Raw genomic sequence first — 27967 nt, forward strand, 5'->3', positions numbered from 1 at the left:
AATGCTTGTTTTTATAGTAATATTCGATAAAAAAACACATACTTGAGTTGTTCAAAAATATTACCAAAAAAAAACAATCAATTAAATATGTTGTAAAATGCTTATCATAAATAACAAATTAATATGCAATAATGACTAAAAGGAAATATATTCAAGTATATATAAACGTATATACTTATACATATTTGGTTTTTATATGTATATGTCAATAATAAATATGCGATTTGTATAGTTCAATAGTAAAATTAATTTTATCTAAACTTTAATATTAAGTTTAGTTGTAATTTTAGATTTAATGCGTAAATATTTTCAATATTTGAACAGACTTGGAAATTTTGTTTTGTTACCATCAAATTCATTAAAGTAATCAATCATCTTATATTCGTACTACACACACATACATATGCATATTAATCGTCATATTAAATATATTATATTCATATTTTAGGTCAATATACGAGCAAATACAATCTGTTGAACTTGAACTTTTAGTGGTACTCGTCGTAGTCATAAGTAGTCACAAAATTAGTTTATATCAAATTAAAATAGTATCATATTATGTTATGTTATTTTTTATTTAGCTTACAATACGTATATATGAATATTTGATTTCATTTATCATAATATTTCGACGCATCATTTTGCTATGAAATAAATGATTTAAATGCTTCAAGTTCGGAGTTATACATCTTTTATATAAATATGTGTCAAATTACTTTAGATTTTCATCAAATTCATACTATATTTTCCTTATCTTCCTTTTGCTTTTATCATTTTGTTTAGTTAAGTTTAGTTTAGTTTCAATCTATCGGTTTTTGTGCCCTACTTTTTAGCACATAGCTTGGCTACAGAGATATCAGTTGATTAAATTCTATACGTATTATGTAATATTTATTAAATATGTAAGTTACAATTTTCTTGTATTTTGTATTATTCTTTTTAAAGTTAAATTTCAGAGTTCAGAATTTCTTACGCTTGCTGAAAGAAAGATAACTATAAGAGGCACAAAAGCTTAGCTTAGGTTGCGCTACCAAAAATGTTAAGTTTGAATTTTATTTCATTTAACTGTTGCTCTGTTTACTTTTCTTTGTTTTTTTGTTTAGTTTGTGTAACTCAAGGTATTTCATGTGCTTATAGTAGATTGTCTTTTCTCATTGTTTAACAGTAGTTTTAGCATCTAATTTTTGATAGGTACTAAAGTGTCAAAACAAAGACAATGGGTATATTTCCTTCCACCTATAAGTAAGTACTTTAGAAAGCTACACTTCTGGCGCAGTTAATAGCAATAATTTATCTTTGACATTATCATCTTTCTTCCTTTTGATATCGTTATTTACTAATAGACTAAACTTAGACATTATAGCTTTAACTTATTGCTATGCAATCTGTTTGCTACGTGTTTTTTGTTTATTTTTATTATGGTACATTGAGACTCTATGCCGATCATATATTCCTTTCGCTATATATTCGGCTTATACATACTGCTAAGAAATAAAACTTTTATGTGAATTAAAAATGTTTCCGAATAATGAATATTCATATAATATAATCATAAGCACACATAAAAGGATGTTTTAATATTATTTGTTGACTCAAGAACACTTGAAATATTTGTGAAAAATTATGCAAAGATATTTTTGATATTAGGTTTGTGAAATTTTCCTTCTCAACATAGTGAAACGTATATTTCGATTTGATGATAATGCAGGGGCCAACATTATAATCGAACAACGTTACAACTCTGACCCGAATCGTAGAATTCTTTTGTAAGGTATTTGTATTCATCTATTTGCTGAGATTGAGTTCAACGTTTGTTGCTTAGTGCTTTGGCTAAAAATATATAGTGTATTCAGAGATTTATAGATTATCTAATTCAACGGAGTGAGTTTATAATTTTTCTATGTATTCAATGTGTGAGATAACATTCAGATGTTTTGCTAAAAATTACTTCCCTTTTATTATATTATGGACTAATATTAGTATGCATATAAATAATTTAGCACAAATTTAATACTTGCTGAATCCGAGAGTTTGGATTTATCGTGAGAGAAAGTTGTCAAATGGGCCAGGAAAATTGAAATATGAAAATGAAAAAAGGCAAAGTGCAAGGAAAAGTTTTACAACTTGTAGTGAATGTTGAAAGCAGAGAAAAGCGTTGGGTAATGGTATATAAAACAAAAGTTTTTATTCCATAGTTTATTCTTTTTTGTTTTTTTTTTTTGTTTTGTTTTGTTGCTTTTTTTGGCTTCGAGTTGCTGTTTCAACGTGGAGAATTGCTTAACAGTGACATTGAAATATGCAACTAAATTTAGATACTGCGGTTTGTTAACTTAAAGTACTCATGAATTTCTAAAAATTAGTTGTATATAATTAAATAAGCACTAAATAAAGCTTAAGACAATATTATTGCTTTCATTTAGCATAGATAACAACAAGATATAAACTAAATAAACATGAGCTAACAAATGTCTTTTGAATTAACACTTAATATCAACTGATGACACAACTCGCTGGGTAATTTCAATGCCCAATTAAAATTATTCGTTAGCTTTTACTGCTACTGCTTATGGGCTCACAATGTATTCCGGATTCACGTAGGAGAAGCCAACAAATTCCGATTGATCCAGGTTCATCATAAATACTTTATCCGTTGGCGTCAAGTCTGTTTTCTCTGATGTGAATTGCTTGTCAAAATTGGACACATCCTTTCGGTGTTTCTGTAATGTAAATGATAGAAAAGTTAATTGCTTCGAAGTTTAGTTTAAGGCTTTCTTAATTATTTACAATTTTCGGCTTGAATGGAGGCTGCACTTCGCGATTCTCAATCTTCTCCCAATCGATGCGTCGGAAAAATGGATGCAGACGCACATCTTCTTCACCTGAAGAGCCACAACCCAGTCGCTTATTGGGCTGCTTTGTTAGGAACTGCAAGGGAATATTTATTTAAATAAGCACATTGAAAGTAGAAAATTTCTTATTCTACTTACGCCTTTGCACGCCTCCTTGGCTTCCTTGCTTAGACTCTTCGGGTAGGAAACATTGTGATCTGTTATGGCCGCAAATAACTCCTCTTCGTCCTCGCCGTCAAATGGTGGCTGTCCAACCAGCATCTCATAAAGCAGCACACCATAAGCCCACCAATCCACAGACTTACCATAGGGTTGATAAAGTATTATCTAAGAAAAGACAAAGAAGTTTCAATAAGTTTTCAATGAAGTAAATAAGACGTCAGAAAGCTACGATCGAGTGTGATTAACTATGAGATACTCGCAACCCATTTTCAATAAAACCATATTCTAAAAGTATACCAAAAATACTACCGAAAGCTATGTTTCGTATATCGATATACATAGTTCTAAATTCAAAATATACCATACAGTACAAAATAACCGAATTGCAGTAGGTCTTTTTTACCATACAAAACAACTAAGAAAGCTACAGTCAAGTGTGCTCGAATAAACGCAAAACTGTGTGGTATTAATTTAAAATATACCGAATTAATACACCACAATAATACTAAAAATATACCAAAAACCCATATGTGGTATATTTATACATTCAAAATACACCATAGGCTGCAAAATTTTCAAGATTGTCAGCCAAGGCAACTAAAACCCGTAGTAAGTAGGCGTTTTTGCTCATACGAAAGTATTTCTCAAATGACGTTTAGAACTTTTATCTGATCACAACCAAAATCTTAGCAATCATATAATGTAGTTCCAAAATTACGCTTGTGATTCGATTTTTGGGGCGAAAGTGGGCGTGACAAAATTCTAAAATAAATTTGATCTGAGTGCAAAAATAACAAGTACTGATGAAAATTATGCCTTCACCTCTTATAGATGAAATCTACGCGTTCGTACGAACGGACAGACATGGCTATATCGCGTCGGCTGATGACGCTGATAATAATAATTTGTAGGGTTGGAGAAACATTCTTCTGCCTTTTACACACATTTCTTGCAGGCACAAATTTATAATACGCTTCTTCCGCTACGAGTGGCGGACATAAAAATCACTCACTTCGGGTGCAATGTAGTCGGGTGTTCCGCAGAATGTTTTGGTCGTCTTCTCGCCCATTATGTTCTCTTTGCACATGCCAAAGTCGGCAATTTTCACATGTCCATCGGCGTCGAGCAGGACATTATCCAGTTTGAGATCTCTGTAGAGGATGCCCTTGGCGTGCAGATAAAATAGACCCGCAGCTATTTCGGCAGCATAGAAACTATCGACACATAAAATAATATAGTATACTCGTGTTATTACGTGTCTGTTTTTCCAAATTGTTAGAAAGTGTTTACTTACACGGCGACTGGTTCCTTGAATTTGCCAAATTGTTGTATTTGAAACATCAAATCGCCGCCGTTCACATATTCCATGACAAAGAATAGGCGGTCCTATATACGTGATACAAGTGTAAATGAGCGTATTATCTTGCATGATTACGTATACGCACCATTGTCTGAAAACAGGAATGCAGCTGGACAAGGAACGGCGGCTTCTCGCCCAGCGCCAGCACACGCTTCTCAATCATCGTGCATTCCACATCATCGTCCTGGATAATCACATCCTTCTTGAGTATCTTAATGGCGTAGAGCTCCTCGCTACCCTTGCGCTCTGCTAGCAGTACCTGCAACATTCCATCAAATACATTTAAGCAAACACTATTGAGCTTGTGATGTGATGTGTCGATTACCTTGCCAAAGGATCCCTTGCCTAGGACCTTGATGAAATTAAAGTCTGTGGCACGTATCATGTCCTTTTTGGACTGTGAGTGCGTATGAGTGTCGCAGCGCATCACCGGCTGCTTCTTTTGCGATGGCTTCTGCTTCAGCTTCAGCAAATCCTGTTGGTCATCCGCGCAGGGCACATTGTAGTATTCGCCCTCCTCTTGGGTGAGTAGCTTGAACCAGCCGTTGGTTGGATTCTTGATAATCTCCGAAATGCCAAACGACAAGGCGCCCATAAAATCATTGCGTGAAGTGCGATCCCAGTCCCACACCTCGATCAGAATGCGTCGATCCTTATCCTCTGGCTTGAGGTCACTACAATGTTATCGAAGTTTCGTATTATTCTTTTTAAATTCTTCAATTCTCCTTTTTGAACTTACTAGCTGATGGTCTCATTCCAGACAGGATTCAAACACGCCTTGATTGTGCGCGTCTTCTTCTTGGACTGATCCTTGTCATCTGGTATCAGCTTCACCTTCACGTACGGATCGCTAAGTCCGTTGGGGTCCATTGGTATGAGATTACGCCCTTCCTTGACTGCAACGATGCAAATATAAGTTTTCAGCATCTCAGCCAAAGACGAACGCAATTGTATGAAAGTTGCCAAGGAATTAGCTTGGCCATTGTTTGTTATTGCTTTTGTGCTCGCCTTCACTTAACATATTTCCCAGGCTTTTGTCTTGCTACTGCAGTGGCTTATTCATTATGTGGTCTTAAAAATTATGTTTTCTTTATGGATGACTAAGAAGCAAAAGCAGTTTGCCAGTGTTGATGCAACGACTTGAATTTTAAATATTTTCTTGCACGTTGCATAACAAATACATTTGTATTTAAAAATGTGGGAAAAATGCAAAGTAAATTTTAGATTAATTCCTTCTCCTTCTAACTAGCTTAAAGTCGGAACATTCCTTTCCAAAATGTAGAATTTTGTTTAAAGCCTAACACAATGGAAAACAACTTGAACATTTTAAGCGCCTTGTTGAAAAAGTTCGACTTGCATTTTTATTTATTTTTTTTTTTTTGGTATATGTGTGTAAATTTCGTTCGTAAACTTCGGAGTTGGAGGCTTATGGCAATGGTATTTGGTTGAAACTTAAGCGCTTTACAGTGGTATGCGAGTATTTCAGTGGAGAAAGGCATGACAAGGAAAGGAATGGAAAGTTTGTGTAACAAGTTAAGAGCTGTGTTGACCGTAATACGCATTGAATTGAAGTGGGCATTATGCCGTACTTACTCTGAACGGTGAGTAGATTCTCTTTGACATTTATCTCCAGATTGATGCGACCCCGTCGCTCAGTATGATCACAGCCGCAAAGGCTGGGCACGTTCTCCTTGCAGCGGGCATGAACATTCATATCGCATGCTAAATAAGCGCCATGGTTGTGTCCGGTCGGGTCAGGTCAGATGTCACGTAGTGGAATAAATATAAGTCGCTTGTTAGTGGCCACTTGGCAATCATTGAAATAGATGGGCAGGCAACTCTGTGGGAGGCCGGAGGTTTGGATTTGTGCCAGAGAAAGTTTTTGGCATAGATTGAAAGTGTTTCTCTTTTGTTGTTGGTGGGGCAATATGTGGGTAAAGTGATAGAAAGCAGGGATAAACGTACGCACAAATACACACACTCTCACTCAGACACACACATTGCAGTATATAAATATAACACACAGGACACGCGACATGGCACGCATACAAAGTGAGTTTTGATGTGCCTCAAGTACTTACCCCGCCACTGCAGTGGGAAGAGAGACGAGCAAAAAGTGTCGCTTACTTGACAGACTCGGCAAACAGCTGCGTTTGGTTATCAATCAGCACGACAATCCAATAAACTCACCCGACTCCAATATTACCAAACGGCAATTCTATTCATTTTGCCTTCTTCAAGCCAAGCGGAGCCCAGCCAAGCCCACAATCCCACACAGATGGCACATACAAAGTACATATCCACCCAGCGCTAGATACAAATCAACGCCCAATTTGCGATGTCAACTGCAATCGCAATCAATTTGGTAGCAACAGCAACAGCAGCAGCACCAATAGGAAATGAACCGCAGCGCGCCGCAAAAACTGTTGCACAGTTTGAGTCGCATATGCCGCTGACATGTGAGCAGGAGTTGGCACAGGAGCGAAGCACGGAGAAAAGTATTCAATTGGAAATTATTGCAAATGAAATTGTAATTCGTTTTGAAGGCAACGCAGAATATTCAGCATTGCCAGCTATTAATTGTAAATGTGGTTCGAGTAACAGAATTGCCAACTGAAGACGTATTATTAAAAGTCAATAGGTTTTCAATTAAAAACTGTTGAAACTGATGAATTTGCTCTGCTTGCATTGAATTCGTTATTGGCTGCTGTTCACTTCATTGAGTCCGTTTCCACCGGTCATCATCATCATCACGGTTTGGTCCTGCGGCGTTGCATCATTGGCTTGATTTCATGGCGGCTTTTCCTTTGTTTGTTTATTTTGCTTTCTTCTGTCGCTTTGCTCATGTGTAAAATTGCTTTGACCATTTGGACACAATCCTAAAGTCCCATCCCCTTTCTTCGTTCCGCTTCCCCATCCCCTTCACATTGCCCTGTGAAGTTCTGCAGCAACGTCATTGGACGCACGGCACATGTGCCGTATACGTAACATTTGAAATTTTCGCTTGTTGCTCGCAACACATGGAAAAAGTAATCATTTTTTGATGTCCACAAGCACATTGGACAGGGCTCAGGGCAAACTGTGGGCTGTGGGCGTGGCAGGCTGGTCAGTTGGGCTGTTTGTGTTTTGTGTTTAATGAAAATATGAAAGAAGCTTTTTTTGCAGCGCACCAAAAACAACACAAAACACAACGAAAAAACAAGCAAATAAAGAGTAGAAAAGAAAAGGTTTTCCCTTTGCGTGCCGCATTATGTTACACAAAAACAACAACAACAAGTGTAAATGAAAGTGAGTGTGTGTGTGTGCGTGTGTTTTCATTATGTGGCCCAGTTTTGTGTGTTCTGCTTTTTTGCGTAAAATTATTTATTTATGTAGCTCCATATGCAAGCTTATGTAACCGACTCTATGTATTATACGTTAATATTAACGAAATGGAGGGAATTTTATACTTAAGCCAGGCAAGTCAGGTGGATGATAGTTGTGTACAAGTTTTCAGGCTTATTTTGGTTTTAACAAAGTTTTTGAACTATATTTTATGACTTTAATTTATTGCACTAAATATGTTTAACAAAAGGAACATTATTAGCTGATGCATTTTTAAAAATGTATAATGATAATAACCCTGTTAATTCCACAGATTTATTCAATTTTCTTTTCTAAAGATAGTTCGCAATATTTTTCGTAGTAATGTATAATAAAAATTATCATTAAATTTATTCTCATCTACTTGATTTCGATTACTCAAAAAATGTGATTACCCTTTTATTTTAGTCACAAAGCACTATAGGAATAATGCATAATTTTAATAATAATAATACTCTGAATATTGATATTCGCTAGTCTTGTCAAAAAATGTATATTCAAATTGGTCGGATCTGGTTATTGCTGCAGCGCATAGTAAACAGCATTGCAATAGAATTGCAATCATTATTGAACAGACTGAAACAACTAACACACACATTTGTGTATACGCGAACATGAAATTGTCGCTCGATAATGACAATTACACACACCCATGCACAGAAGCATACACTCACACAGACACACACAAACACATAGACATTGCGACACGCACATCCGGTTGTGGTTGAGCCTCTTTGTTGGAGGATTTTTTGTTGCCACATTTACATTTCCATTCGCAATCTGTTTGCTCGTCGGCCATTTCATATTTGTTTTTTGGCCTGTCTCTCTGTGTGTTGTGTCCTTCTGTGTATGTGTTTTTGGGTGTATGTGTGTGAATGGGTGAAGTGGTCTATTTATCTATTGTTTGTTGTTATTGTGGTTATGCTGCCTTGTTTGCCTGGCCGAGGCAATGAGGCGTAAGTAAATTATTTGTTTGCCAAGGGCCAAGCCGGATATTAAAGGCGGCAATTTGCGACTTCAAACAAATGACTTGGAAAATTGCGCACTTTTTCGTCAAAGTAAAAACCAAAGCAAAGTAAAAACTCTTAACAATCAAAGAAAAAGACAACAGTACCAAAAACAAAACCGAGAAAGAGTAGCGGAAAGTAAGTAATATAATTAAATGCCTTTGATGACAAAAATAATAAACATTGCAATCCTAAATCGTATAATTAGCGGTGTCTAGCGTTAATTTTCGAATGCATCTGAAAATGTGAATACAAACATTTCTTATACATATTAACAAACTGTAAACTGTAAAGTGCAAGCAAATAGACAAACGGAAAACGCATGAGAAACGCGAGAGGTTAGCGGAAAAGTCGTCTACTTGTCAACAATGGCAACAATAACAATAACACCAAGAACGAGAACAAGAACAAAAACATGGGCTCAAGTATATCTCACAGTGCAACGCATACTTGTACAACTAAACACACACTTCACACACACACACACACACACACTACAACACACAATGCGCGAGACAAGTGTGCACTTGAGTTAAAACAAAGCGTTGCAAATTGTAAATTGCAACCATCCAAAAAGAGAACTCAACCGCAAGACATCACAAGGCGATTGTTTTGGATGTTAATCAAATTGAAGAGTGCCATTTTAAGTATAACACTTGATTAAATTGCTAGTCAAATGCCAAAAACAAATATAAATTATAAATTAAATTGAATTAAAATGTTATTAATATTGTATGTAATCTATTTATAATTTATTAGAGACAATAAAAAAAATTTAATTGTTGAATAGTTATAGTTGTAACAAAAGTCCAACTAATGTATTTTGACTAGTTGTCATTTAATTGGAGGCTTTCTTTCATTTAGAAATTAAAGCTTATTGTAAATTTTACAAAGTGTTTCACTTGACATATTTTTTCAAATAGTTCCTTTCTCTTTTCAGTGTGTACATAATAATAAAAATACTAAATTATGTCAATCGATATACATAATTTCGCTATCGATAATATGTGTCGTATAAATTTATCGCATGCTTGTTTTCTTGGTTTACCTGCGACAATATTATGCACTTAATGAATTCTTTGATATAATATGAAACGCACACGCCATTAGATTCAATACATACAAAAACACATAAAAAGCCACGCAAAAAAAGACAGAGAGAGACTATACTATGTGGGCGAGAGTTAGGGACTGTCCTTTGTGTTTCTCAATCGATCAGTCTGTTAACCATTACCTCGACACTTAAGACCCTTGTGTGTGATGCCGTGCAAGAGCGAGCCGCAATGATCGCAAAACATCGGCGATAGGAAGGCAACGTTGTGCCATTTGTGTGGCATCTGGTGTGCCTGAGAATTGGAACAGTTGGAGAGAGCTAATGGAAAATTAACGCAAGTTTTTCGCTATGAACGCGTAACACATTAAACACTAAAGCATTTGCACAATTAAACGTCTAAGTAATAAAAACACATCCAAGCAAAAAAAATACATTGCAAAACTTTCTTTGTGAATTATTTGTGATAAATGAATCACGACAATATATAAATTTTCTTTCAGCAAAATGAATATGGGAGAGAGGTTGAGAGTGCATATGGATATGGAAATGGAGATATGGGTTTGGTTATGGGTATGTGCATGAGGGCAGGTTAAAAGTGCAGGTAAAAAATTGAGTATTTTATTGTACAAATGTTTCAAAGAAATGTTTCGTTTCTGGCGTTACTTTAGCAAAAAATTAAAACATTTAATTTAATTCGGTTTGTCTTGAAATTTAAACACACTTCTACAAAATGGACAGTTGCAGGACTTGAAGCTTATGCTTTAATGCTTCATTGGGTACATCGAACATCATTTTATTTTTCCTTGAAGGCTCAACAAGAACAGACAATTGTTGTCTAATCCGTGCAAAGATACATAAGCGACAAAAAAGACGAACACATACACGCAGTGCTGCACAAGGCCAAGGAAATATTGTACGAAAGGCTTATTTATACCCTGCAAAGTTGAGCAGTTAAGAACAGGCTAAGCTGATGCAACATGTTAGCAGCAGATGTTTACAGGGCATGCTTAAGTTTAGTATATCGCTATCTGATGTTGAACTCGCAATGCCAGAGCCTTGAACTCATCATCAGTGCCAAAGTCGCTCACACACAGACGCAGTTAGTTGTGCCTTTGCTAGTATTAGTTTTCCAAGGCAGCTTTCTTAAAGTGGGCAAGGACACACACACGAGAATATCTATGAATGTATGGGCAGCATATTATGCGCATGCATGAGCATCATTTGGCTGTCGCTCTTGCTTGCAGTGATGCTCAGCCGTTAATATGGACGAGTATCTGGCAGGGCCGAGACACCCACACACACACACACGCACACACATACAAAATAGAGTCGATCCAAGAGCAAAACTCAAGAGCAAAAGCACACACGCCAACAAAGAAAACATGTTGTGGACAGAGATGGGGGCAGATCGCTTTTGGGGTGTCCTTGCTTTGTGGCTGGCATTGCCTTTTGGCGGGCAAGGCAAAGGGAAGAGTGCGGCCCAACTACAAAGACACACAAAAAGTGTTGCCCAAGGCTGAGAGAGTGTGTGTGTGTGAGGGTGTCTGTATTTGTATTTGTGTTTGGGTTTGGGTTTCGGTTTTTGTGTTTGCGTATTTGCGCTTGCACTAAATGTAGTGCAGTGTTGCAAGTTGTTTGAAGGTGAAATTGAATTGCCAATTGCTCTGCGATTGTATTTGAGTTCTCGTGTGTGTGTGTGTATGTGTGCTTGTGTATGGGTGCAACCTTGGCTGTAAAATTTGCCCCAAATGCAGCAGCGACAGGTGGTGTTAACTGCCACGTGCCACTCGGATGTTGCGCGTTGCAAAGTTTCGACAGCTATTTTTTGCACTTGAGCAGCACAAACAACCAGCCAAAATTTAGCAAACAACTTCTAAGGGCGAACAACATCATTTTTCCATTAAGATTCCCCAAACGCCAAGCGCACAGTATGGCGAGATTTTATAATTTCTATAAACTTTGGAATAACTGCGCAAAATTTAAATATTTCTTAAGCTTGTCTAATGTTGCGACTTATCCAACATTGGGTCAGTCTGATATTGTGACACTTTTACTTATCCCCCAGTTATATTTGCTGTGTCAGTCGCTCACATATAAAAACAACAATTTTATTAAAAAACGTCCAAGAGGAGAGACTGTGTGTGTGGCACGTTGGTCTCTGCTCCTTTTGCCACGTGCCACAGAGCATTAAAACGAAAATTCAAAAATATTTGCAACAATTTGTCACGACTTCTTTTGTACATTTTGGCATTTTCTGTTGTCACTTAACAAATTTGTCGCCTCTTTACTGTAGACACCGCTCACTCTTAGAATGTTTCGTCATCGCCGTCGTCGTCCTCGTCCTCGTTGGGGGTTCGCTCTGTGCTCTATCAGCATATCTTTGCCAGCCAGCAATTTTCCAACTCCATTTCGGAGTACTCATTTTCAGTAATTCATGCGCGTAGACATATAAAACGTATGCGACATAGTCGTATAATATAAGTGGAATCATATTAACAACTGATGTCCTGATAACGTGGCCAGGAGTTGGCAGCTGGCAGTTGGGGCTGCATTTATAAATTGCCGTGTCATTTATTATGACAGCCAGCTTGATAAGGAGCGTATCGCAGAGTGTCTGCTGTGTCTGTGTCTATATGTGTGGGTGGGGATAAAATAGATGTGAGACACACACACACACTCACACTACATCGCCTAGTCGCATAATCACACATTTTATTTGAATTAGATGCACAGATGAGACGAGCCAATCAAGTAAATCAAATAGCAGAACTGCAAACTAATTTCGTTTTCAATTTCCGCTCGTGCAAAGCGAACATAAATTAACACACACACATCGACATCGACTCAATCAAACACATACATATATGTGTATGTACATCTATCCATATATACGCAATAAAATGCACAAATTGACTTGGCAACAATGAACTGAGATTTCTCAAATGGAGTAAATTCAAACTTGTGCCGCCTACAAAAAGAATTTTTTGCTTAAATTCGAAATGATTGCCAAACCGATAGAAACAAAAAAAAAAAAGTTGGCAAACACTTGAAAAATTGCTCTGTGGCCCCAACAGGTGCGTGAGCAGTCGACCATTGCTAAATTGATTGCTTTATACGAGTATCTCACACAGTCTATCTGTGCCAGTCGCCAGTTGCCAGTCGTAACAAATAAAATGTATATTTGATCCGATTTCTAACAACAATACCACAAATCGTAAAAGTAGCAGGACGTCTAGAGAACTTCTACGTCCTCAAAGCAGTTGTCGAAGTTATCTGCAATCACAAGCGATTCAAACATGTCAAAGGCAACACTTAAGCACTTGGATTGTATTACAGAAGAAGAAAAAAAACAACACTCATACGCCCTGTACGCCATATGTGCTTGGCTCTCGAGGGTTCAGGGTTGAGGCCTGAGTGCAGGGGGCAGGTGGCAGGGGGCAGACGGTATGGCGACGAGAACCATAATTGATAACATTGTGTTCATTGTGAGCTGCAAATGTGGGCGGGAAGCCGCACAGTTGCGGCATTGCGCTTACTTATCAGACACGTGTTGCAAGTGTATTTAAATTTATGATGAAATGCCACCAACACACCCACGAGTTGAACTTCTTTTTGTTATGCGTTGTTTGAGTGTTCTGCTTCGTAGAAAACTTGTATTTACGCTCACATTTGCCTTCGCGCTGATTAACAAAACAAGAAAACGCGCTGCAAAGTATGCAAAGTTGCCATGGCTCGACGTCACATCGTCTCTAACACACATATTTCCCCATCGATTTTCCTTGATTTTTTCTAGCACAGACAATGTGTTGCCAGTTGGCCTCGGCAGCACATAGCACTTAAGAGCTCTACTAAATTGCATCCTCAACCTCAACTTTCAGCTTTCGGTAAACAAACACATGTGCGAGGGTTCTATTTTAAGTTCTCGATAAAGCTTAGAATTCAAAGTGTCACAAAAAGTCGAAATTAATTCTAAATATATTTTTTAATTGACTTGTATTTCTTTCAAGTTCCAAGAAATGTAATTATCAGAATACTAGTAACTCGAGAAGTTATTGCTGAAATTTAAAGCTTATTTTCAGTCAAGTGTTTATGGTACACTTTTCGCATGAAAGAAAGATTTTCAGTCAAAATATATCACGTTTGTTTATGCAGAACTTAATTAAAAATAAAAGACCTTGAAAATGGTTTCCTGAGTTCGTTTATAAATTGCCAGCAAGACAGAAATAGGCAGAAAATTATATCGATATTTGATATTAGCACAAAAATATTATAAAAATAATTTCAGTGTGACCATTAACTATTTTCACAATTTTTCCGCGTCAAACTTAGGCACATAATTATTAAACGGCCTCACTGAAATTTTGGATGCTGACAAATTAAATAGCATTAATTAATATCGCAAATTTATTTTGTCTTGAAAATTTCAGAAATTTCTCTCGCATTCGTGTGTTTTGAGTCGCCACTAGAGTAGACGAGTTGGTTAAAACATTAAATTTGTGCGACGAAAACAGAAAGTGCATTAAATATTTGTGCTGCATGGAAGCCGAACAAAAGCTCATTTTAGTACGTCTCACTAAGATTTGGGTGGATAGTAGCTAGTAGCCTCTTATCTGATGGCTTCCACAGCATTCTCAAGCGGCCTGTACAAACATTAAAATTTTAATTATATCATGGCTAAAGAAGTTTAGACAAATTAGATACGAGTATATAAGGCTGTATCACATAGCATATTCAATATTTAAAGGGGTAGAGTGCTTACTCCAGGTTCAGTGCTATCGTGTGCATAATTCTGCAAATGAACCGGCTGCCCATTGGCTTGTTGGTTCAACGACGTTGTTGGGGAGTGCAGGCGTGGGGAGGGAGGAGTATATAAATTCTGGGTATGTGCCAACAAAAAACGAAAACTTTCAAAATGGGAACATTTACGAAACACATGAAGTTAGCCAGAGATATGTTACAATATATTTAATGGGTATATACACGGGTAATTACATGTTAAAGAATGTTATATTCTTGTTCGAACATAAGTATATATAACATACAATATATATTTATAACTCTTGTTAATTAAGTTTTGTGCCTGCACCTTTTTCTTGGTTTTTCTTTCTTTTTCAGCTGCGGCGTTGTCCCTTTAAGAGCATTTAATTTATGGCGCAAATTGTTTTAAAATTTTATGTTTAACTTCACCCATACTCTCATCCACACACACATACTTATAAACACGCTAGTTTGGGTAGGAAAAGGTTTAGATTGTCAAAGTTAAAAAGGGTTTAAAAGGGTTGTAAGCAAATAGCAATAGATTAAGGCCCAACAGTGATTAGCCAACATAGCATTAATAAATAGTATTTCTTAAGAGGAGTAAAAGAAGGGAGAACGTAATGTACAACAGCAGAGAGGGGCAGATAGATAGATAGAAAGAGAGAGATAGAGAGATAGAAAAAGAGCGGGGACATAAAGGCTAGTTGAAAGTTGAACGACTTTACCTGAACATTTGAGACCCTGATGGTATATGCCATACAACAGGGAACCACAATGGTCACAGAATGTGGGTCCTGCGTATGTGAATGGTTCGAAGTGGTGCTGAGTTTTTGGTGAATCCTGCGGTTTCGATTTTGTTTTTTGTTTGTTTGTTAAATTTTGAATGCGTGCCACAATTACGTTTTATTTTTTTTGGTGAGCGATGAGAATTTGATAGTATTTTTTGTTTGGTTCATGAAAATACAAAATACAATTTATGATAAATAAACAGATCACAATGAAGACGATAAAACATTGCTCGATGACATAAAGCATAACCAAGTTTAACACTACAGTTTTACATTTGAAATTGTGATATTATCTTTAATGTATTCTGTTTTCTTTTAAATAGTTATTTATTCTAAGTGATTACTTAAACTATTCAACGGCTGCTTACGGCATTTTCAAGTCAAAGTATTTAGTTACTCATATAGTGATATTATAATATCATCTTAAATGAAATAATCATATTAAATATTTAAAGTTTTACAGTGCCACTTCAATAAATATTAAACTATTTTACAGTTTATTTAAGATCTAACTAAACAAAATGGTATTTTATTTTTTTAAATATATCAAAAAATAACTCCACCTGCGTACAAATATTTATTTATTATTTATATTCAGTACGCATATGATAAATACTTGGCATCTTCTGCATAAATAAATATAAGTTTAATCAGAGCACACACACATTTTGGCTTGACAGCATTGAAGCTCAGGTAATATGAAAATCGTGGTATGCTAAAAAGCCAAAATGACACATTTATAAGCCAAGAGCAAAGCTGACAGGACTGTCGTCAGCGTGGCAGGGGCGGTCGAAAAATGTGGATATATTAAAGGAAAGCTTTAAGCATTTCCGCAAAAAGAAACCTTGAAGTGACAGCGCAACACAACAGAAAATTTGGGCAACCAAATAAATTGAATTTTGTTTCGTTCTCTTGAAAATGCTGAAGTCGGCGCTTAAGGCTACAGCTAAATATTTAGTTATTGACTCTAGGTTGACTAACTCTGTGTAGTAGGTATATATGACAAGGGAATACTTACGGAATCGATGCCCTTATCCTTGCCTGGGCATATGAAGGTGACGTATTCATGGCACCGCTTGTGCACCACATAGGAGCAAACTGCAAAAAGAGTTAGACTCACTTTAGTTAGATGCTCTGTGTTTTAATCCGATGTCTTTACATACCTTGACACTGGAATCCTTGCTTGCCGAAGCCCCTATAAAATGTCAAATCGAAAACAAATTAGTTAAAGGTCAACCCCTTGGGCAATGCAAGCACTGCTCAGGGTCGTCGTGAACAAGTATCCCACCCAAATTATTTTTAATGACAGACAGCCTATTCAAGCAGAACCGAATGTGAATGTAAGAAACCTTTTCAACAAACGTTACTCGCGTCAAAAAAAAGGATCGTTCAAATTTTTAAATCAACAATAAACACCATTTTCTTGTATAAATAAATTGTAATTATAATTTTCAAGAAACGGTCACTGTATTAAAAAAAAGGGTTAATAAAGATAAACATAAGTAAGGATGGCGTTGAGCTTCTGTTTTTTATTAGGTGATAATTATTTTTTAAATTATAAATTAATATATAAATACAAAAATTCTATATTAGTAATTACAATATTAAGTACAGTACTTATCATCATTGTATGAGATGGAAAAAACGGCTGCTACAGTCGGGACTTTGTGTTTTTGGAGAACAAATTGGCAGATTTTGTACTCTGTGGTATTCTTAATGTAAGAGTAATAATAATAATAACCTATGTATATACCAATTATAGCCTTCAGTATAATTTAGTATTTTATATTATATTAATTTGGTATATTTGTAGTATAATACCGCAATGTTTTCGACTGTATTGACTGTAGCTTTCTCATTTTTTTTTTATTGGTTAGGAAAAAATAGCTTCAAAATAAATAAAAATATAAATTATACGAATAAATAAATGAAGATTATCTCTTTCAATTTAATCATTTTCATAAAATTCAAACTATGTCAGTCCAATATCTTTCAAATTAAGTGAAAATAGAACAACTGAACAATACTTTAAGAAATAAACGATTTTCAATTTAATTATATATACAAAAGTTGTACTGTGACGAACGAATTTGCAATGCAAAACATTTCCCGTCATGTTGTCATTGACTCAGCCAACTTTTTCAGCCATCACACACATTTGCCTTGTGTATGTGTGAGTGTGTGTGTGTTAACTTATTTATATTGCCTACTTTTCAGCTTAAGCGTTACGTTGCATGGTCCAGTTGTTGTCGGGTTGGTAGCCGGGTTGTGGCTTACGTGCCATATGAATACAACGAGCGTAGTCATATTAGGCATATTCCATATAAGCCATAAATGCCTTGACCACAAGCCGCTTATCGACTGTGCGACATGCCCCCGAGTAAACTGAAATCGGGCCACGTAAATTGCCATTACAATATTTGTTATTCCGCTTGGCATTTTTAATGCATAACATTACGAAATTAAATTGAATGCAAAACGCATATAGTTAATATCAATGTATATAGTTAATATCATTGCTTATTTGTCAATTGAGATTATTCGATTTGGCAACATTGATTTGGCATTCAAATTGAAAATTACAATCAAATTGCATAGTTTTAGACGGTTTGTTATTTACAAATTGGTTTCAATCACATTTCGTTGGTTTCGCTTACAGTTTGCACATTTTATGATTCTTTTTGTTTACTAGATTTGCATTTCATTTTAGTTTTGCTTGCGTATTAAATGAACTAAAAATGAAATTTCCATGCGCCGCGCCTGTAGTTAGGCTACACTATTTTTGTTGTTGTTAATTTTCTCAGTATTTCCATTTTTTCCGCATTTTCTTTTTGTGTTTTTTTTTTCAATTTTTAATTAAGCGCATTTTCGCCGCTCGGGTTTTCAGCGCATGTCAAGCGTGGCGAAAATAAGTAAAAAAAAAATTATATGCTGCAAATTTAAATGGATGAAATTAAAATGAAAGAAACGGAAAATAAAAATGTTGGCAAGGAGAGTCAATTTAACACGCAACCACGAAAAAAGTAAAAACGCACGCAAGAGATTTAAGATTAAGTTAAAAAGTTGCACAGATAAAATACTTAACATGCTCGTGACTCATACATGAAACTTGTTCACTGATTTCAAGTAATTAGAAATACAGTAAAGATTCTCTCAGATGCAGCTAAGAAAAATATCAATACAACTGCAATTTGGCGGCAGTCTAATAATTTGAATATATGCTTTTGTGGCTTAGTTTTCATGGAGTGTAGCTTAAAAATGTTTTAAGTTGTTTTTATCTTCTAATTAGAGTCTTTATTTTACAAAATAATAGACGGAGTCTATTAGATTTGTCAAAATTATATTGTTGAGGGAGTAATAGTATATATATTCGGAATCTGCAACAGTTTTCGTTCGAACAGATAGATTTCAACTATAATAATAGTTAAAGTTTCGTTGGCCCTCATTAGAAACTAGTAAGAAAATGAGATACCCGATACCCATTTTTTAACAAAAGCAAGACAGAGCGGTATTATTTTTAAAATATACAAAATGCATATACCAACAATACTAAAATACACCAAATCTTATATTTTTCATATAAATATACATAGTTCTGCATTCAAAATATACCACAGAGTGCATCAGACATAAGGTTATAATACCTCTTTACCCTATATGTAACGGGTATACAAAAACTGAAATTCATCTTATATTCATTTTTCATAATTTAAATTAATTAACCAAAATAAAATATAGTTGAAAAGTCTGAGATTTAACTTGTAATTAATGATCTCGACAGACGAGCGGCCTTAATTTTAGAAAGACTAAGTGAAAGGGGTCTTATTATTAAAACTTGTAATATTGCTTTTGCTTTAAAAATAATCTTTGAATATTGAATTCATTAAAATTCAAACTTTTTGAGTATAATTTTTTGGCTTCTTCACACTATTATTGACTTAGATAATCGACTAAAAATTCGACCACTTTTAAAATTGGCACTTTAATATACCATAAAATATAATTATTATAAGCTGTCATAGCAAATACTTTGCTTAATCTAATTCCTTTCAAAGCGGTAATCTATAAACTAAGATATTAATTAGACTAATAAAAAGAGGATTGTCTATTATGTTATAAACTTGATTTTAGCTTTCTTAATAATATTGCTTTTGCTTTTGAAATAATATTTATACGTAGTGTAATAAACTTAAAGAATCCAGTTGAAACTTGACGACTTTTATTATGGCATTTAAATATATATTCGAGTTATATCCTTCACCATCTAGTATATATAAGCTAATTTTAAGCTGTCATAGCAAATACTTAGCTTAATCTGTTTCTACAGTTATGTAAGAAAGTAGCACAAGTTTCACTGCATTTAACAGAAGATACTTAAGTATCTCAAAGAAGCTGGTATTTCAAAATTTGTCAGAGGCACCACATTTCGTTGGGCGTTGTTATGCAAATGATATGCCATAAACGCGCCGCCAGCCACGACTTGCTTGCTACACGAAACATTTGCCCACGTGGGCAGTGGGTTGGTTGAGGTGTAGACACAAAGCGAGCGGGAAGAAGCGAGAAGCCACCTGACACAGCTGTATCATCGCAGCTCGCATATTTGCAACCCCATCGTGTTTGGATCCTGTGGCGCCTCACTTTGCTTTGCGTTGCGAGCGTTGCGTTGCGTTGGCTACGTGCTTGCAACGCCTTTTGTGACGTGTGCACCCAAAGAACCAACACTATTAATTAAGAGCCCGGCTGAGTTGAGGTGAAGTTGTTAATTAGCTGCTGGCCAAAAGAGGCGTACACAATGTGACCAATAGCAACAACAACATTGTGAAACGCTGCAGTGCCAGCCGCTTATCTATATCTGTATCTCAATCAATGCCTCGAATTGTATCTGTTGGCAAACTTGACTCGTATCTAAAAGTATTTTCACATGGCTCAGTTACTTTTCAAGTCTCATTTTTTAGCCATACTCGATTGTCAGAATCGCACTTTAAGCAGTAATTAAATTAATTATTGTCCAAAACACTGTTTTGTAGCAATTAGCTAAGAGCTTAAGCTAAATGTATATATAACAATAAGAACAACAATAATGATTAACGTCACACCCAAAGTCTGTCCGACTGTTCGGACACTTTGGGCCAAAACTCCAATAGACTTGTTGACATGTGCTCTGCTATTTACTGAGCAATTTTCCAATTAATTTTCATGTCACATTCATGCTATATAGCTTTAAACTGTTAGCTCTCTGCTTGGGTCAAGCATTTCAGAGTATTTTGTTGTTCTCTGTGCATTTTAAATGTGAATTAATTAAGCCAAAGCTGTTGACATAAGTATATTTCGATGGACTGGCCAAACTATGCATTTTAAATGAAGCTGACAAATTATTAGAAAATGTCAATTAAAATGATAATGCACGCTTCTGTATATTATAATCCCTCGATTTAATAACTTGTCTATGATAATTATGAATGATTCTACAAGTCAGTATTAGATATACTTGAAGAATACCTACATCCACGCATATCCCGATTGATAGCCGCTGTAAGAACCAAAAGAATTAACATATTGCGTAAAAGAGTGTCGCGTATAATTTTGTTGATTCTCTGGCATACTACGCAAATATTAGCTGAGGTCTTGCAGTGTCAACATAATCCAAATGGAGTCGAGAAAATGAACTGAGCTGACCCAAAAACTCTACGGTGTGCCTAATGCGCATGAGATTGGTTTATAATCCACAAGTTTGGGACATAAGCGAGGACCAGGAACAGAGGGAAATACGAGTATGCCAACATTTATATTTGCCTTGTTTTTGGTAGGCATAACATTGGATTAAGCAAGATTTCTAGAGCGGGTTTTACCAAAATTAAATGTTATACACGAGCAGTTCCCCAATACTTGCTCTTGCTCTTGTTCTTGTCGCTTGCTTTGGCTTGTGAATTTTAAGTTCCATTGCAATGTCATTAGCTTGTTGTTGGCTTGTGTGTTTTTTTGTGTTTTGCTGCAATGTTGTGTCGATAGACAAAATATCGATTGCTGCTTTGCCCGCTTTGCAGGCGGCTTAGTTATGTGGCCAATTCTGCAGTCACACTGCGTTAAGACCCACAAGTGCCACAAGCGCTGCACATGAAACATAATTTCCACAATATCAAGTAGACTTAGCAACGGGCTTAAAAAATATCGCAAATTCTTTCGAATTTTCGGAAAGCCACAAGGTTTTCCGAAAGTTAAAGAGTATTCAATGAAATTATAGGGTATAGAAATGAATTTAAATGCAATTTCAATTTCAATTTTAATTTCTATCTCAAGCTAAAGTTTGAATTCTTCTTTACTTAAGGATTATTCACTAAAGAGCTTGTAAGCATTTACTACATGCTTAGCTTGATAATAATCCTTTAATTAAAAAGTCGTATGCAAATGAAGAGCCTTGTCTTAATAATTTAAACAGTTATTTGATTATTTCTAGAATATAACTAAAACTACAATATCAAAAGCATAGAACAAAAATGTGTTTTTTATAAAGTATAGAAATTAATTTAAATAAATTTCAATATTAATCTCAAGGTAAGTTGAAATTGTTCTTTACTTTAAGGTTTATTACTGCAGAGGTTGTAAGGATTTGCTATATAGTATAGTAAATGAAAAGCTGAGTACGCTTAGCTTAGCAATAATCCATTAATTAAAAAGTTGCATGCAAATGATGAGACATGGATTAAAATGAAAATAAGTTCTTTGATTATTTCTAAGACGCAACCAAAACTAGTATAGCGAATGTATATAAATCTAATTTATTTTATAAGAATTAGAAATGAATTTAAATAAATTCAAAATTTAAATTTCCATCTCAAGCTAATGCTTAAATTTTTCTTTACTTTAGGATTTTTACTAAAGAACTACACCATAAATGAAAATCTGTGTGTGCTCATCTTAGCAATAATCCTTTAATTAAATAGTTGTTGGCAAATGATGAGCCATAGCTTAATGTGCAAATAGGTTGTTTGATTATTTCTAAGGCGCAACTAAAACTAGAATAGCGAAAGCATTGAACAAACGTCTAGTTTACTCACCATATAAAGTCCTTGCAGTGCGAGCAGAATGTGGGCTGCTTAAAGAAACGTGCGATGAAACAATGATCCTTGACATTGAAGACGTTTTTCTTCTTCAAGGCTCCTTTACGCAGACGCGACTTCATTTTATTCTCACCCACGGCCTCGCCCTCCGCCCCTTGGCCCTGGCTTTGCTGTTCGCCATTATTATCGCTGCTCTCCGACATGTTGTTGTTGCACTTCGCTTTGTAGTAGCTGTTGTTGTTTATTTAGTTGTTGTATTTTGCAAATTGCACAGATTATTTAATTTGTTGTCGTCGTCGTATTGTTGCTGCTGTTGTTGTTGTATTTCGTGTTATTTGCTGTTGCTTTAGTTGTTGCTTCATTTGATTCTTGGCTGCTTTGTTCACTTGTTGTTGTTGTTGTTGTTTTGAATTTCTTTGGCTTTTTTTGTCTGTTTTAGTATTGATTTTTAAATGACTGGCAAAATGCTTAATGCTTTTGTTTGCTCTTCGGAACCGCACCAGAAACTGGAGATATAAGGTAATTATATTTTGCTTACATTGATTAAAATGCAAATGAGATACTTGGTCGAGTTTGTGCGAAACGAATAACGAAACGACACAAGGCACTTAAATCTACATATATCACACAAATATATGCGTTTAATTTCATGTATTTATGTTGTTCGCCTTTTGACATTTTACACAAGATTTTTAATTTATCGGCGAACGAAATTCATAACTTGAAGATTGACAAACAACCACAAAACAAGACAGTTTCATTCAATTTCTTTTAATTTTAATTAGAGTTCAGTTCATTAACTGCTTGAAACAACAACGTAATCATTTTCATTGTTGCTTTCATTACATTTTTTTATTGCTTGTGATTGAAAATGAATATTATTATTTTATATCGTTTTGTTTTCGTTTAGCTCGCGTGTGCAAATAAAAAAGCGAAAATAATTCGATTCTTATTAATTTAATTTTGTTTTTATGTTTTTTATTTTTTTATGTTATTTGTTTTTTTTTTTGCATTGCCAATTTCGTTCGTTTAAATAGACACGTTCCGTCGCTTCAGCGCTAAGTAGCTGCCCACACAACCCCCTCCCACAACCCCCACTACAAATGCCACCCTGCTGTGTATGTGCTCGCACAGTAAAAAATCTATAAAGTTTATATTGAATTTACAGGCGGTCAGGGAAATATGTTAACATATGCACGCCTGCCACCAAGTGAGCAAGTGTTAGTGTGTGTGTGTGTGTGTGTCAGTGTGTCAGTGTGTGTGTGAGTGTACATGTTCCAATGGCAAGCAACAGTTTCAGAAAACAATAAATGGATCTGTAAATTCTGCTGTAATTATTCGTGTTTGCATTTCGTTTCGCTTCAGCTTATTTTTGGCAGTTGACAAATTTTCGAGTTGCTGTTTTGGTTTTGATTCTCTTTCTGTTTGCACGCGACGTGTCGCTGTTTGTTTACTTTCGTTAGCACTCGCCCTCTCCCTCTCTCTTTCTCTGTTTCTTTCACTCTCACTCTCACTCTCACTTCATGGCTCGCAACTCGCACTTCGCGCTGAAATTCCAAGAGGAGCGACCGCCCTCGCGTAGTGGCCAAGATGTTGTGAATGTGCAAATATTTTCACACGTTGTAAAAAGCACAAAATGAAAGGCACAACACTCTGTGTGTGTGTGTCCCCCTTAGTTGTATCAACGTGGTGAGTTTTGCCACAAAAACACATAAATACACGCACTCACACACACACATATACACACATCGAAAGAAAGAGAGAGAACGAGAGATAGAGACTGAGCTTCGAGAGGTTGAAAACACACACTTGTTGTTGGCCCCAGTTAAAGTTGTAGGGGCGCCTCTTTTTATGCTCTCTGTTGTGTCCACTTCAACTGCTGCTGACACGAGTTTTGTTCACAGCACGTGCGCTTCGCTCGAGTTACAAACGCGTTCTAATGCCACAGGCGGCCATTTTGTGCTCTGTTTGCCATTTTCCATAGCGAGCTTTTGAGCATGTCGCCGTCTCTGTTAACTAACAGCCAGCTGTAAGCTCGCGCTCTACGAAATTACGTATACGCAGCCAACTGTTATACTTATGTCATGCGTCTGCGAGCCTGCTAATTTCCATACGACGACCACAAACGTTGACTTTGACTGGCGAACGGTGATGCTGCTGCCGATGACGATGATCGCGTTAGCATCATTTAACCGCTAATTGACGATGCTTGTGGCAATTGGCCGAAACGTGTTAATGCCGCGCTGCGTGTTTTTTTCGCTGTCTGCCTCGCGTCGCGCTGCTCAATTAAGCTCATAAATGCATATGAGAGCTGTTTGGGAAGTGCTCAAGTCACTTTTAAATACAACCACACACATAAATATCAATTCGTTTTGCTACAAATTATATAAAACACAAGCTACCGAACTTCATATACCCTTGGCTGAAGCTCTTTCAATAGCTACTAAAATAAATCATTAAATGAAAATAGTTGAAATTATGCAATTATTTTGCGAAAATCAAGGTACCAAAATTGAAATGCACTTGACTGAAACTCTTTCAGCAACTGAATTTCTGTCTATAAATAAGTAACACATGTTTTCTGGAGTTGTGACGTTATTTGGGCTATCAAAAGAATATGAATGAAATTCTTAAACTAGAATCGAGTGGTTCGTATCGATGGCTCCGAGTTCGGATAATATTTTCAAAGTCAATTCAGAGCTTGCTTTTGTTTTAACCAAAAATACCGATAAACCAATACCGGAAATATCTTTGAAACTCTTACATTTGAAACCCCGAAAAGTATTTTTACTTATATTCATAACGAACTGAGCTTCTTTATCGATAATGTGTTATATATAACAACTAACAAAATTAATCATTAAATACACATCGATTGCTAATCATTGGTTAAGTGAATTTAGCACTGAATTATTTTTAGCATTGGATTATATTTAATTAATGATGAAATACACTTCGATTGCTAATCATTAGATAAGTGAAATTAGCAATGGATTATTATTTGCAAACCAAAAAAATGTAACTCTCTCTAGCAGCTTTGCTAAGCTACCCAATTGGTAAATTAGTTGAAATCAGTTATTAAAGACCGGATGGTTAACACAATTTATTAAAAACTGGCTAAGCAATTGCCTTTTCGAGTGCTGCTGCAATTGTTGGGCTGGTCTGATTATCAACGGGTAACTGCAACTCACTTGTATTTACGACGCTGTTAACTGTGTGTATTTACGTGCCACAACCGCAACCTTCAGGTGTTTCGTGTTTTTTATTAGCACCCAAGTGCAAAATCTGATAGCAAAGTGTCACGTTTCGGCTGTGGAGCACTGAGTAACGGCAAAACTTTTGTGGCTAATGCAATAATTATTTATGCATGTATTCTACACCCAGATAGAAATGGAAATATCTACAAGTTGTAGATATAAAGAGCAGCATAGACCATAAATAATCAAAATATTTTTGGTTTTTTTTTGTGCTGTGGGTTTCTACATAGAGTTTGGGTCAGTTGCTCAGATTGTTTTGCTCGGTTCGTTGCGATAAACTCTAATAAAAACGCCAAATATTTGTATAAAACTCATAAACTATGCACACACAGAAAGTCACAACACACACGCACATACTCGATATGCATATGCAAATTGTAATTTGTGACTTAAATGTTGTGGTAATCATTTTCTTGCTAATGGATTTTGATTTCATGCTGGATAAATTGTTTGCACTTACAGTTGGCATTATAAAGTATTTTGTTAATGTAACGAGAAGAGGAAGAGTACGTAAAATCTTTCGAAAAACAGGAATGCTGAGCATGTTGATGTAGTAATAAATTTCAATAAAAGCCGCAAGCCAATTAAAACCCATTTAGAATGTGATGAGTGCTTGAATTAAGTATTCGAATTGCTGTCACATGTTTCATCTCATTCTGCATGTATGCACAATGGATTGATAGTTCAAGGACTTCCGATGGCACTTGGAAAATCCTCAAATCGAAAATTACACAAAGCTCTAGCAAACTTGAAAGTGAAAGTGGTGAAAAAGTTAGCTTTGTTGATCTGAATTTGAGTTAAACCTTTCACTTCTTCAATCTCTTTAAATTACCATAAAATTTGAATATCATTTGCATAAGGTTTTGGGTTTTTTTGAATACAGCATTGTAAACACAACTCTTTGACCCAATTCAAGTTGTGCTTTTATGGAAGAAATGAATCTCAAAATCGAGGGCAGTTCGAAAAGTTCAAACTAATTTCTTTATTGATCATATTCTAAAATAATCGAAAAAAAACTATGCAAACATCTCTCGCTGATCAACACAATGCAAACATATTGTTTCTGCGAATACGGCGAAAATATAATGAATAAAACAGTATTTCGTATGTGACGTCATTTGTGCACCTGATAAAAACAATTTGCTAATTACTGTTTGCGTTTGGCAATAAATTTATTTCAGCATGTAAATGCAACTACACAAATGCGAATAACAAAATTATAAATGCTCGCACACACAAAAAGAGAACGAGGCATAAAATGTTAACAAGATAATTGGTGGCAGAAATTCCGGCAGAGTAATTAATATAAATTTTACACGCACAACAAATATTTTGGAGAAATAATCATCACTTGAATGCGGTCGTAGGCCTGACTGAGACACACACACACACACACGAACACATGTGCACACACACCCGCATAGAGAACAAATTGATACAATTAGGACAATCAAAGCAACGAATAGCGATAATAGAAATAACATAGTTTAATTTGCCTTGCATGAATGGTTAGAATAACTTGCACATTTTTCATTGGTTTACCACTTATCATGTGATTATTGATTAAATTCGTGTTTATGTTTGTTTATTGCAATAAATAGATTTGAGTCGAATCAGATTGTGGTTATTTATTCATTTTAGTATATACGTTAGGTGTGTCAATGTAGCGACTGTGGGATTAATTGAATTTACGCGAATAAATTGAATTCTTTTGTTAGGTTTTTGCCGCTTTGTCAATTGATGCTGAGCAAATTATACACAAACACCCAGAAAAAGAGAGTCGACAGACATTTAATTAAATATGTAACATTCGCAGTGCGGCAGCATGCAACAAATGTTCCAGCAATTTGCCTCGGAATCGAATCAATCATCGATCGCAGATGGATCGATGCTTTACCGGTAGCCGTTATAAAAAGCACTTAACGAGAGCGCGAACCGCATCAAAAAAACACACACCACACGTTGCCCCACTTTTGTTTACGTACGTCGTCTATCTGTTGATGGTGCCCCGATGCCACTTCGTATCGTTCAGATACAGATACAATTCAAGTCTGTCTGTGCCATAAAAACGAACGCTGGTCAGTCGCTGTGATCTTCACAGCCGCCAGCGATGAGCTTCGCAGTCTGCTTTAGCGTCTGCGTCTGCGTCTCAGTCGCAGTCGCAGTCACGGTCGCTGTTTGCGTCAGCGTCTCTTTTTGTCGATTTGTTATGACAGGCCACACCGGTTCGGTTCGACGGTTACGATGAACGGACGACGAACAAACTCGACAACGACCACGATGACGACGACGACGACGATTGGGCCACTGT

The 27967-nt window shown here is 35.8% G+C and overlaps 1 protein-coding gene across 8 annotated transcripts; it reads right to left on the reverse strand.

Annotated features, from left to right (window-relative positions):
• Positions 1–195: 195 nt before the first annotated feature.
• On the reverse strand, positions 196–27967 carry LOC117567663 (protein kinase C, brain isozyme). 8 transcript variants are annotated; one of them, XM_034247781.2, is made up of 16 exons: positions 24207–24338; positions 22397–22905; positions 20845–20871; positions 16505–16536; positions 16360–16439; positions 15279–15393; positions 5965–6093; positions 5111–5267; positions 4697–5045; positions 4457–4630; positions 4306–4397; positions 4024–4225; positions 2988–3176; positions 2785–2925; positions 2577–2717; positions 196–1830 (listed from the first exon to the last, which is right to left on the reverse strand). In XM_034247781.2, the coding sequence occupies exons 2-16, from the start codon at positions 22600–22602 to the stop codon at positions 1819–1821; spliced, it is 2046 nt and encodes a 681-aa protein (XP_034103672.1). In that variant the 5' UTR covers positions 22603–22905; positions 24207–24338; the 3' UTR covers positions 196–1818. The 8 variants fall into 8 exon arrangements, with proteins under 8 accessions (XP_034103672.1, XP_051859777.1, XP_034103673.1 ...); XM_052003817.1 differs by lacking the exons at positions 196–1830; positions 24207–24338 and adding an exon at positions 27642–27967 and having other exon boundaries at positions 2188–2717; XM_034247782.2 differs by lacking the exons at positions 196–1830; positions 15279–15393 and adding an exon at positions 9976–10087 and having other exon boundaries at positions 2188–2717; positions 24207–24340.

This window comes from Drosophila albomicans, chromosome 3 (assembly GCF_009650485.2).
Source record: "Drosophila albomicans strain 15112-1751.03 chromosome 3, ASM965048v2, whole genome shotgun sequence".
NCBI lineage: Eukaryota > Metazoa > Arthropoda > Insecta > Diptera > Drosophilidae > Drosophila > Drosophila albomicans.